This window comes from Lonchura striata, chromosome 1, assembly GCF_046129695.1.
Source record: "Lonchura striata isolate bLonStr1 chromosome 1, bLonStr1.mat, whole genome shotgun sequence".
Taxonomy (NCBI): Eukaryota; Metazoa; Chordata; class Aves; order Passeriformes; family Estrildidae; genus Lonchura; species Lonchura striata.
Window position 1 is genome coordinate 152,377,116 of NC_134603.1, and position 12,773 is coordinate 152,389,888.

Sequence of the window (12,773 nt, forward strand, 5' to 3'; positions counted from 1 at the left end):
GTCTGTAATTTAACATGCAGATGGAAACGAGCTTTGTTTCCATCAGACACAAACAATACAGAAATAGAGTGTTAAAACAGAGTGGCTGAGTTCAAGAAGGACTTTTTTCTTTTTTCAAAGTCTTCCAATGAACAGTCTGCATTTATTTTCTTTACTGGCAGCTGCAGAAGTTTTCTGAGTTGCATGGGAATGCTGCAATTCAATACCAAACTGTGTGGGCATTTGGACAGTTTTCCTCAGTCACGGTGAGCCTTTTACAGTGACCTTCTGTTGGCTGCTGCCAGCACAGTCGTGACATTTTAGTGTCATCTAGTGTCATGCAAAAGGATGAGAAGGGTGGGCTCTTTTCTGCTAATTTGTTTGCCAGCAGAGGATGTATTTCAGTGCCCTCTGATGAATCTATCTCCTCAAGCACATCAAAGAAGGAGAAGGCTGCTCACTCAGATTTGCTGCACCTTTGGTTTCCAATCTCTTTGTGCTCTAGTAAATGGTGGTTTGAGAGCTGGGGTGTCCCAAGTCCAGGCCAGATGTTCCTGGAGCTGATACTCATTTTGTGCTTTGGCTTTAGTGCACAAAATCACCCCAGTCATGGGGAACTTGGCCATGTCTGGAGATGGGATAGGGAGTTTGCAAGGTCTGGGCTTTGGCACTGGAGGGAACGGAACTGGGAAAGGGGCTGGAGCACCTGGAGCAGCTGAGGGAACTGGGAGAGCTCAGCCTGGAGAAAAGGAGGCTCAGGGGGACCTTCTCACTCTACAAATCTCTGACAGGAGGATGCAGTCAGCTGGGGCTCAGTATCTTCTCCCGAATAACAAATGACAGGACAAGTGGAAATGGTCCCAAGTTGCACCACGGGAAGTTTAAATTGGATAATAGAGAAAATTTCTTCTCCACAGGGTTGTCCAAGACTGGAACAGGCTTCCCAGGCCACTGGTGGAGTCACCATCCTCGGGGGTATGTAAAAGACACAGCTGTGTCATTTAGGGATGTGGTTTCATGGTGGATCTGGCAGTGCTGGGATGATGGCTGGAGCTAGAGGTCTTAGAGATCTTCTCCACCCTAAATGAACCAATATTTCTATAGCTTCTTGCACAGTCAGGAGAGCAACTTTAATGCTCATCTCCTCACCTCCTCAGCAATTCCCTGCTGGGTCCCTTTTTGCAAGCTTTGCTCTTCTCATGGACCTGGGGCTTCCCAGCATGGGCTCAGGTGAAAGGAGAGGGTGATGTCCTCTAGGTAAAGGGGAAGGTCCAGGATCCTGACACCTCTGCCCCACAGCACAGTTTGTTGGTGTCACTGACACTGAAATTGTGCTGATTATCTCAGTGGTCCCTGTGGGGCTCCTCTGACAACAGGAGCTGTTTTGGCCCTGCTTCTGTGTCTTTGGGTTATTTTATGATGATACTCTATTCCTGATAATCTCATTTATGTTCAGAAATGGCTGCTGTACTTCACGGTTGGCCTGGGGGATGGGTGTGAGCCCTGGGGGCTCCTGCACAGGTTTTGTTCAAAGACTCACTCCAGGGTGTGCTGGGTGCAGTACAGACTGGAGGTTACTTTGCTGCTGTCTCGGTTTAGAGATAAATTTAGGAGAAAACAGCCTGGGATTAATGTTTCCTCCGAGAGAAGGGCTGCAGTAATGCCTTTTGACAATGGGAGAAATGAATACTAGTGGGTGAAAGTGGAAAAAAAATCCTGATTATTAACAAAGCAAGGTGCCTGCAAGGCACAGAAAAAGACTGAATAAATGCTAGATATTTATTTTCAGAACCTTACCCCCTACCCAATGAAAAAAACCTCAAAATGCTCAGAGAAGAAATGAACAGGCTGGCTGGCCACATGGTCAGGAAGGCACAAATGGCAGTGACCCCTTTGTCTCAAGGAAGGGGAAAAAGAGTTAATGTAGCAGCCAGATGGGAGCCTGCTGAACCTCTGGCATTGGTCTCCACTGCAGAAGAAGTTGATGGATTTTGGTGTCCTTTGTCTTGTTGGTTCAGCTGTTTTTTCTGAGGCCTCAGGCTTGAAGCGGCTCCCACCAGTCTCCTGCAGGTCCTGGCCCATCTCAGCGACTGTCTGATTTCAGACCAAAAACCAAGCTGAAAGAGTTCAAGAAAAAAAAAAAAAAAAAAAAAAAAAAAGGAGGATCAGTGCTGCAGGTCAGGGAAAAGGGTGGGGAAAGAGAAAAAAAAAAAAAAAAAAAAGCAAAACAACTTCTTGCTTAAGCTACCAAAAAAAAAAGTTAGCTAAGCAACACAGTACCTGCTAATGTCCACCACAGGGCACCGAGTGGGCACACCTGGAACTGGAAGTGAGTCTTAAATTTCAATGCAAGACATGGCTGGGGGTGTATATTCCACTGCCATCTGTTAAAACCAGGTGGGGCAGTTTTCTTTATCTCTCCCACAGCCAATCCTCCCTCCAGGAGATCTCTGCCCTTCATGTCCACTGAGTGTCCCTGCATGGCTGAGAAAATTCCATCATCCCATGGGGAGATGCTCCACCCAGGGGAGGAGCTGAGCATTCCTACCTGGATACAATCTGACCTGGGAACAGCACAGCAGCCTTTGCCCCCTGCATTCCCAGAGGAGCAGCTTCCTTCCCCCTGCATTCCCAGTGGAGCAGCTTCCTTCCCCCTGCATTCCCAGTGGAGCAGCTTTCTTCCCCCTGCATTCCCAGAGGAGCAGCTTTCTTCCCCTGCATTCCCAGAGGAGCAGCTTTCTTCCCCCTGCATTCCCAGAGGAGCAGCTTTCTTCCCCCTGCATTCCCAGAGGAGCCCAGGCCCATCTCCCCCAGCCCTGGAGCTCCAAGGAAAACTCCCCCCTTGTGCAGGATCCTGCTCCAGCAGAAGCACAGCTGGCACTGCAGGAGGGCTGAGCCCCCCTGGGATGGGGCTGCTGCCACCTCCCTGACCCACAGGCTGCCAGGGCCTGCTCTGACTCTGCCAGTGGTGTTCTGCATTACTGCATTTTAATTTTCCTAATAAAGAACTGTTATTCCTACTCCCACATCTTTGCCTGAGAGTCCCCTCATTTCACAATTATAATAATTCAGACAGAAGGGGTTTATTTACATTTGCCATTTCAAGGGAGGCTCCTGCCTTCCTTAGTAGACACCTGTCTTTTCCAACCAAGACAGTCTTTGAACTAAGCCCCCACTGGCGCTCTCAGGCTCCCAGTGCTTTCCCCAGATCCATCTTAAAAGCTACAGCAGCCATTTCTGGGCATAAAACAGACATGGAATAGAGAATAATCAAAAAATCACCTCAAGACAGTTGTTCAGCTGGTGTCATTTCTTGTTAGCTTAAGCAAGAAGGGTTTTTTTCTTCCCTTTTCACGTCCTGAAGAGACTGCAGCAGCAATCCTTTGGTGGCTTTTGGTTTTTTTCTTGAATTGTTTGTCTTGATTTTGGTCCAAGATCAGACAATAGGCAGGAGCCAATCAGTCAGTAGCGATCCACTAAAATCCACGAGCTTCATTTGCTGTGTGGAGGAGACCAGTGCCAGAGGTTCCACAGGTTCCCATATGTTTTGCCTGAACTACTGAACTACTGCATGATTTTTTTTCCCCTACCCTGAGACAAAAAATCTGGTGCCATTTTGTTCCTCCTGCCACACAGCTGGACTGTTTCTTTCCCTGGCATTTTGGGTATTTTTGATCTGCTGTGGGGTGTGTGTTGAGGTTCTGATGGTCCAATATGTAACATTTGTTCAATTTTTTTCCTTTGCCATGTGAGCTCTTTGTCAATAAACAGCTGGGTTTTTTCACTTTCACCCACTGGTATCCATTTTCCATTGACAGGAAAATGGATTACTGAAGCCTTTTTTCTTTAGCAGAAACACTCATTCCAGAGCACTTTCTCCTAAATTTGTCTCTAAAATTAAAAAACCTGCTCTTCCCAGCTAAACCTCTCTACCCCATTTTGTCCTCATCACTTTGTCAAATTTCTGGCTCCCTCCCTTCACTATGGAATCATCCTCTTTGCTTTAGTTACTCCTTAGGTCACATTTTACCCTTTGTCCATGGCCTCACAATCATGAGAGCCCAGAACACCCCACTGTGTGCATGCAAAAGTGTATTTGCATTCCCACAGGTTTATGTTTGCATTCCCACATGCTGTTCCAGCACTCCTGCCTCCACTTTGTGCTGTCACCTCTACTCATTGCAGTGCAAGGCCATGTGTGGGCTGGCTAGGAGTGACATTAAGGCGTTGCAAAAACATTGGACACCCTCCCACTTGTGCTGAGCTGGGCAAAACATGAGTCAAGCTATTCAGGTGCTCTTCAAGTGCACAGTCCAGGGGTATTCAAACTCACAAGATTAAGTGAACCAGAGAAGAGCAGATAAAATATAACACAGAACTGTTGGAGTGAGTCCAGAGGAGGCCAAAAAGATGATTACAGGCATTGAAGAACCTCTTCTCTGAGGAAAGACTGAGAGAGTTTGCATTGTTCTGCCTGAAGAAGAGAAGGTCTCTAAGGGAGACCTTAGAACCCCTTCTATTGCCTAGAGGGGCTCCAAGATAGCTGGAGAGGGACTTGGGACAAGGGCATGGAGTGACAGGATAAGGTGGAATGGCTTAAAACTGACAGAGGGGAGATACAGATTGAATGTTAGGAAGAAATTCTTCCTAACAAATGCGAGGGTGATGATGCCCTGGCACAGGTTGCCCACAGAGAAGCTGCAGTTTCCTGTCCTAGAGTGGCTTTATGTTGTTTGTACCCCAACCATCTCTTCTGTTTATGCTGGATATTAAGTTCTGCACCTTTAGACTGGTTCTGAGAGCAAAGGAGGGAAGAAGAAGCTCTTCTTTTTTTTTTTTTTTTTTTTTTTTGTTTTTTTTTTTTTGGAACTGTTCTGTCTTTCCCTGGACTAAAAACCCAGAAGAACACCAGGAGCTCACACCTATAGCCCACCGGGGCCCGGGATATGGCATTTTCCAGAGCAGGAAGGACTGATAAGAGACTGAGCGAGCCAAGCTACACCCCACAAAAAGTTCTTTCTAAATTTGCCATCTCTTCAGAACAGCAAGAGGTTTTACTGTTTAAAATTATTCACTTTTTATGCTTGAGAATACTTTGTTTGTTAAAAAACCAGGTTTTTTCCCCTTTTCACCAAGGAAATATTTTCCTAAACCAATTGGGGGACAGATCACTTGAATCTGCTTTCTAGAGGGATCCCTTTGGAAGTTTCCTCCCAAATTTGCCACAAACCATGACATTGCCCCATCCCTGGAAGTGTCCAAGGCCAGGCTGGATGTGGCTTGGAGCAACCTGGGATAGTGAAGGGTGTCCCCTGCATGTGGCAGGGAGGAATTGGAACGAGATAATCTTTAAGGTCCCTTCCCACCCAAACCACTCCAAGATTCCATGAAATGGATCTTCAGTCCACCGAAAGCATAAATGAGCTGGAAGAAGTACATCAGCTGTGCTTGGATGCCTTTATTTATGAAATGAGCTAAAACAGAGTCTCAAAGTACAATTTCCAAAGAAGTTCCTTCAGTAACTGTACATTTGGCTCCAAGCTCTTCCCTCAGCCTTTACCTTCAAGGCCTCGTTTTCCATAAAAGCCTGAAGGAAGCACTCCCCAGCTTTTTCCAAGGAAAGGACAAAGGACTGACCTCCCTTGTTCTCAGGGTGCTGAAGATGAGCACCACAGAAAATCCTCTGAAAAGCAGTGCCAGAGAGAAAATGGCCCCACAGCCAGTCCCTCCTGGCAGGACAATGTCACGTGGCACTGGCTTTATCCAAAACTCTGTCTTGATCAAACTGAATATCCAAGAGGTACTTTGGTCCATGGAAAATGGTTCTCTCCATTTAGGCATGACAATGGAGAGAAGAAATACTCTGGTTAAACTTTTCTTGACACTACCAGAAAAAAAAAGCTTTGAGCTATACAGTCAAAGATGAAGAACCACCATGTGCAACTCCCAGGCTTCTTCTGTACCTATCCAGTGGGAAAAGAAAGTTGGACTGAGAGGCATGAGATAATATGAAGGGAAGCACAGGAAAAACACATTTTTTTCTTCACAGTATAAGACAAAAGCAGTCCTAAATCTTCTAAAGACAAAATGAATCCAGCAAAACAGGAATAGATTAGAACAGAGTAGAAAAGATTTAACACTTCCCGGAAAGATTTTAACTTTTTTCTAAGAGACCAACTTCCACAACATCCCTCAGTTTCCTGGAATGGGCAAATCAATTTGGCCCCACACTGCAGCCCAAGAGAACCATTTTCCATGTCCAAACCATCATGACAGGCATCAAATCAAAGCCATTAGCACTGAAGGGAAAATTCTGCTGCCTGTTAAACGTCCGTGCTCTCTGCATTCTGTTTCTTCCATCACTTTTTTTTTTTTTCTCAGCTGAATATCCCAAAAAAAAAAAAAAAAAAAAAAAAAAAAAGGAGTGTTTTTATGAGAGAACGGGATGATCTTGCTAGACAGTCATAATAAATCACTCCTTGCAAGTGTGAGATTATTTTCAATGTTGCATCTGCTTCAGCTCTCCGGTTAGTGAGCCCAGTTCTCTCTTGCAAGTTTAGTCAATGCTCTAGTGTGTGCCTTGCTGGACAAAGTTTAGTCTCACCTTCTTGGAGACATAACAGGAAAAACAAAGAGGAAGTTTCTCCATTCTAATTCTTGATTCCTTCCTTTTTTCCCTCAAGTAAAAAGCAGCTAATTTTCTCTGGCGAGAGCACTGTTGGACAGCAGTAATAGCCTGCAGTGCCTGAGGACAAGCTACAGAGGGAGATACAGGAAGGCAAAAAAGACAAGGAAACCCAAGAATTGGCAGTGATGGCCTAAGCAAAGGTGGTGTCCTGTGGTGGAGAGACCCTGCCTGTCCTCAGTGCCCACACAGCACTAGGCTGCATTTATCCACAGCCACCTGCAGCCCCAGCTAGAAGTATGTGGTCTTCGTGCTCTCATTGTCCTGGCCACCACCTTTTCCTTTCACTTGCCCATTCTGAGAGCCGATGGTGGCATTTTCGCAGACCTGATGGAAGGGAAAAGGGTGTGAAAGCAAGGAAAGGTGTGCGAAGAGCTGATGGCAGCTGTCCCTGAGACAAGCAGCCTTCAGCAACTTTCTGACTGCTCCTGTGGACAACCTTCTCCCAGCAAGACAACAAACTGGGATGCAATTCCACCTGGTCCCACGGGCAATGAGGGCTGGGAGCTATGAGAGGGTGAAAGCCAGAGGATGTGGCTACAAGGCACCGGTGTTTCCCTGAGGAGGGCAGAGGGAGGAAGCACTGGCTGTTCTACCCCATGGACAGAAATGAAGGGATGACCTCCACATGCAGGATTATGGGGTCTCCTCCCCTGCTTCCACAGTGGGACAGCCCCACTCCGTGCCCTCCCACCACTGTAATTCCTACAGAAACCCCCAGCACGTGCAACGCCAAGGGGCTCCCCCAGCGCTGGCTGCCCACACCCCTACCCCACAGGCAGTACCAGGGACCCACCTGAGCCGTGGGGTGGCCGTCCCCTGTGCCATCTGCCAGGTCGGTGCTGCAGGTCTCAGGCAGCAGGACACAGAGCAGCCCCCCCAGCACGGGGCCGCTCCCGAAGATGGCCATGGGGATGGCCCGGTGGTACTGCCCCAGGAGACGGACCAGCGGGGCCAGGATCCCGGCCACCCGCGCCGACATGGAGCACAGCCCCAAGCCCGTCTGCCTGTGGGAGCATGGGCAGGGTCAGCACCCCCGGGCCACCACGGGGATGAGCGTGGCTGTGGGGACAAGCGGGCTCCTGCTCGATCACCACTGCTCTGATTTGTGGGGAGAGCTCACCTGACAACCGTGGGGAAGAGCTCGGCAGCATAGACGTAGGAGGTGGAGAAGGAGGCTGAGGCAGCAAACTTGCCAATGGTGGCCAGCACGGTGGTTGCCACGGGCTGGTCTGAGGGGAGGAGAGACACAGCTGCTATGGGATGGGGGAAGGCTCAGCACCACCCACAGATGGAGGTTGGGGATTGCAGGGACAACTCTTGTCACCTGCAGGGAGCCATCAGCTCTGACAGGGTCTGAGCATGGACCAGGCTGCTCTGGCCTGGTGGCCACTTTCAGTGAACTCTGCATCCATCATCTCACTTCCCCAGGGATTAATTTTCCCAGAGCACAGCTCTGTTGACAGAGAGCCCACTGGACTCGGCTCTGCCCTCTGCTATCACCATCAGCAAGAAAAATTTTGATTTTTTGGAATGGGCCCTGTGGGTTCAACCTGTTAAATGCGGCCACAGTCAGCTCAGGCCTAGAGGGATGTGAACCACCCTGGCTGGGAGGACAGAACCAACAAGGGAAAGGTTGGGGCTCTGTGCCTCCCTGTCCCAGAGGATGTCCTCTCTGTGTGGGATGAGGTCATTCACCTTCAGGGATGCTGGTGATGATCAGACACACCAGGCCACTCAGCACCAGGAGAACAGCCTGCGTTTTCCTCCTCCCGAATCTCTGCAGAATGAAGATACAACCAACACGGGCTGGGATTTCCACTGCTCCAAAGGCCAGCTGAGTCAGGTAGATGTCCAGGCCAAAATTTGTCACGTTCAGACTCAGCCCATAGTAGACAAAGCTGTTCACAAACCTGAAAGCCAGGCAGGATGGCACTGAGCAGGTATCAGTTATGAGGATCAATGCAATATTATTGATCTCCAGTGACATTTTGACCAAGCCACAGCATTTCCAAGGAGATGTAAAACCAGAGGAAGACCACAGGTCTGTCAAAGCTGGAAATGCTATAACCTTTCCCACAAGGCATCTTAAACAGCCAGGAAGAAGAAGCACCCTTCAAATAACACACAAAACCCACAAGATGAATTTCTTGATACTAATTGTCAATCCCTTCTTTTCTTTCACCTAAAAGTTTGGGAAGAATGCACCAGGGAATGTCTTACCAGGCAAACAACATGATTGAAGTCATGTTCCGCATGTGCTTCTTCCTAAAGAGATCCAGGAAACTTCCAGACTTGACCTCTTTCTCAGGCTTCAACTTCCAAACACAGAAAATCAAAGAGTCAGAGCAGGAAAAGGAAGCCCATGTCCAGCTCCTTTTCCACCCGCAGTCCATGGAAAGCCACGGAGGGGCAGGTCTGTGACCCCCAGTGCTCTGGGAGGGAGGGCAGCCCCACTGTGCTCTGGGTGCCCAGCACAGGGGTGGTGACTGAGAGGTTCCTCAGGATGAACATCTGCCCAGTGTAGGAACTTTGTGATCAGCAAGGAGGGAACTCCCCTTCAGGCATTTCTGTGTGGAAACCCACAGACTAAACAGACTCTGTGCTCATCAGTCACACTCCCAGAATCCTTATGGGAGAAAAGCCAGGCAAGCATTTCAGTCCCTCCCACATCCCCAGGTGTGCCCCGGCAAGCTCCAGGCTGAGCCTCAGCAGAAGCTGGGCCTCTTCCCTGACCTCATCCCTGTGGAGCTCAGCTGAAGCTGGAGTCACCCCCAGGCCATGCCCAGACCACCCCCAGTGGGAATGGAGAGATGTTTCTGGGATGAGCTGAGCTCCAGAGGTGCTGCAAGGCCCAGGGCAGTGTCTGAGCACAGGAACCCCCAGTACCTGCTCCAGGAGCTCTGGGGGGAGGCTGCGCTTGTTGGTGGCGGCCGCCTTCTGCAGCACCTTCTTGGCTTCCTCGATCCTGCCCTTGGTCACCAGCCAGCGAGCTGACTCTGGGAGCACCCTGCCAGGAGAGGAGGCCAGGACATGCTGCTGTGTCCTGCTGAGCTCCCCACAGCCCCTTTCTCTGGGAGCACGTCCAGCAAGGCCACCACACAATCACACCCCGGAACCACAGAATCGTCTGCAATGGAAGGGACCCACAAGGATCATCAAGCCCTACTCTAAAGTGAAGGGCCCATGGGATTAATGGGTCTAAACACCCTAAATTTAGGCTCCCAAGGCCACATTTGGAGACCTGAAGGAAAGCAGCTGCTGCTCTCAGCAGCCCAGTGCCCAGGGAGACGTGCTGAGCTCTGCAGTAGCTCCTCCAGCACCCGCACTCCAAGGGGAAAGACCCAGCTTGGTTCTGAGCTGCTGCCTCCTCCTCACTCACACCCCTCACACTGCTGTCATTTCTGCAGGAGCTCTGTCCACATCCTACTTACCCAATGCAGAAGAAAAAAACAAATATAGGAGCAGATCCTGCAATCTCCAGCAGCCTCCAGTTGCGAATCCCGTAACTCAAACCAGCCAAAATCATCTGCCCAATGGCAAAACAGCAGTGAGAAGTGAGCACTGCCTTTGGCCGGGAGGAGACACCGATCCATTCTGTAGCTGAAAGGAAGAAGGAAGGCTCAGAGTCATCGAAATTATTTCCCCTGAGGCAAACTGGTGTTTCCATGGAGAAGAATTATTCTGGAGGTGAGGATTAGACTGACCTCCTGTGCTGGAACACTGTCCCCTTGCCCTCCTCTGAGCACTGGCTGGAGAGAGACGCTCCCCAGAGCTCTGACTGAGGGCTGAGAAGTTGCCAAAGTACCAAAGGACAGTGAAAATCAAAACCTGTCCTCACGGTGGTGTTTTTCTAGCCAAACACTAATATTTTTATTTTTTTGAAGACTTTTGTATTGCATCTTGAGATGCCCCAGGGCAAGGGCATCCTACTCACCTAAGGCCAGTACTGTCATGGTGATTCCTGACACGGAGGCCCCCACAACACACCTGAAGGCCATGTACACATAGAAATGGGGCACAAAGGCAATTCCCAGCCCAAACAAGCCCTGGAGGAAGATGGAGATCAGAATGACTGGGCGGCGGCCGATCCTGGGGAGAAACAGGGAAGACACAATCGATGTCTGGAGAGACCCCATGGAGATGGCAAGGAGCCCAGCAGGTTATACAGTGATTTTTATCATCCTGATAAGGCTCAGAGTAGACTGTGGGATGACAAGCAAAGCACTGTACACACATGCTGTATCTGTCTCCCTTCCCCTCCCTGTGTGGCCATGTCCTCATGGGACCTGAGGACTTTGGTCAGGGTCCAGGTAGTGAGAAGTGGTAACAAAATGCAGAGGGTGCACAGTCCAGGCAGGCTCACACTACCTGGTCAGTGCTGTGCTGGCTTTGCACAGAGCCTAGGAAGAGGGCTGTGGCTCCTCACCTGTCACTCAGAGGCCCAAAGATCATGGATCCCAGGAGCATCCCTGCCATGTAGATGGCCTGGGCAATGTCATTGAGGTCCTTCCTGTCACACACCAGGTCAAACTGGAGAAAGGAGAAACAGATGCTTTGGTATTCTCTCTTCCAAGGATGTGAATCCCCACAGCACTCACAGGGCATGCAAGTCAGAGGTGGGACAAACCCTTGGGGCACTCAGTGAGGTCCCTCTCCCATGCACTGAGACTGCAGGAGTCCCCCTTGTCTAGTCCAGCCAACCCAGGGGAGCCTCCTGGTCAGCAAATTTTGCTTTAGGTGGGCCTGGGGACAGAAGTAGCAGCTTGCTTCCTGCCAGACCCCAGAGGAGAAAGGATGCAGTGCTGATTCCTGGGACAAGCAGTTTCTGTTAAAGAGATGTCCTGCAACTGCCAGCCTCCAGAGGACATCAGTGGAAACAGTGACATAGGAAGGATCATAGAACCATAAAATGGTTTGGCTGGAAGGGACATTAAAGACCATCTAATCTGAACTCTCTTGCCATGGGCAGGGCACCTTACACTAGACCTGGCCTTGGACACTTCCAGGGATGGGACAGTCAGAGCTTCTCTGGGAAACCTGTGCCAGGGCTTTACCACCCTCACAGAGAAGAATTTCTTCCTAATATTAAATCTAAACCTACTCTCCTTTATCTTAATTTAGCATATTTCACAGCTAATGATTGTGATATTGTGGGCTGGACTAGATGACTTTTAAAGGATCCTTCTGAGCCAAACCATTCCATGATATTAAAGTGGAAATCTTAACCCCTGTATGCAGAGGGTGGGGAAACCCAGGAGCAGGAGGAGCAGGAGGTCCCTCCAGGAGTGATTCATCCCCCCACTGGCACCTCTGTCACAGCCCACACCCTCTCCAGGACCACCCCTGGGGCCTGCATGCTGGAGCCAAGGTCCCCAACCCACACCTGCTGTAAATCCCAACTGCACCACGGTCAGGCACCAGCTCTGGGGGAACTGTGGCCATTTGGGTGCCTCGTCCCTTCCCCATCCCATCCCAGCAAGCAGCAAGTACAGACCTCGGTCAGCAGGGAGGGTGGCTGTTCTGAGGGGTACACCCAGCCACTGCTGCACTTCTGCGTGTCGTTCAGTCCGTAGGCCAGGATGGCATCGAGCTCCCAGTCCACCGGGGAGAACATGGAGCACTGCTGGAACTCCCCGTCCGCGCCGCGGGGCAGGGTGAGGTTCAGCTGCTCTTCCTCCGTCAGGTTGGGGCCCACGGCGCGGATCCAGCTGGTGTCACAGTGGTGAGGCACTTCCACAACCATGAAAAGCTGGCAGAACTGGTGGAAAGCCACACTGAGGCAAGGGATCACGGAGAGCAGCACCAGGCATTTCTGGAATCGCCCAAAATCACCAACTGCTTTCAAAATATCCCCGACACCTGACATTGGTGGCTGTGTCTGGGACAGGACAGTGCCGGGACAGACTTCTCAGAGGGCTGGAATTAATGTTTAAACCTCAGATAAGTTCTGCAGTCATAGGCAGTCACTAGAAGTACACCATGTAATATATTAATCATCCCTGTGGCACCCACAAACACCCAGTGCTGGCTGGAGCAGAAAGACCCCTGCTCCAGGGAACCTGGGCCACCTCCTCTGCCAGGGCTAGGTGGCATGGACAGGGAACAG

At 50.1% G+C, this 12,773-nt stretch overlaps 1 protein-coding gene across 1 annotated transcript; it reads right to left on the reverse strand.

The window, feature by feature from the left end:
- Positions 1-6,492: 6,492 nt before the first annotated feature.
- On the reverse strand, positions 6,493-12,588 carry LOC110484537 (solute carrier family 22 member 13). Its single transcript, XM_021555269.1, has 10 exons — positions 12,162-12,588; positions 11,094-11,197; positions 10,602-10,756; positions 10,099-10,267; positions 9,554-9,674; positions 8,888-8,982; positions 8,363-8,577; positions 7,788-7,896; positions 7,461-7,671; positions 6,493-6,991 (listed from the first exon to the last, which is right to left on the reverse strand). The coding sequence occupies exons 1-10, from the start codon at positions 12,531-12,533 to the stop codon at positions 6,896-6,898; spliced, it is 1,647 nt and encodes a 548-aa protein (XP_021410944.1). The 5' UTR covers positions 12,534-12,588; the 3' UTR covers positions 6,493-6,895.
- Between the last annotated feature and the right edge of the window lie 185 nt (positions 12,589-12,773).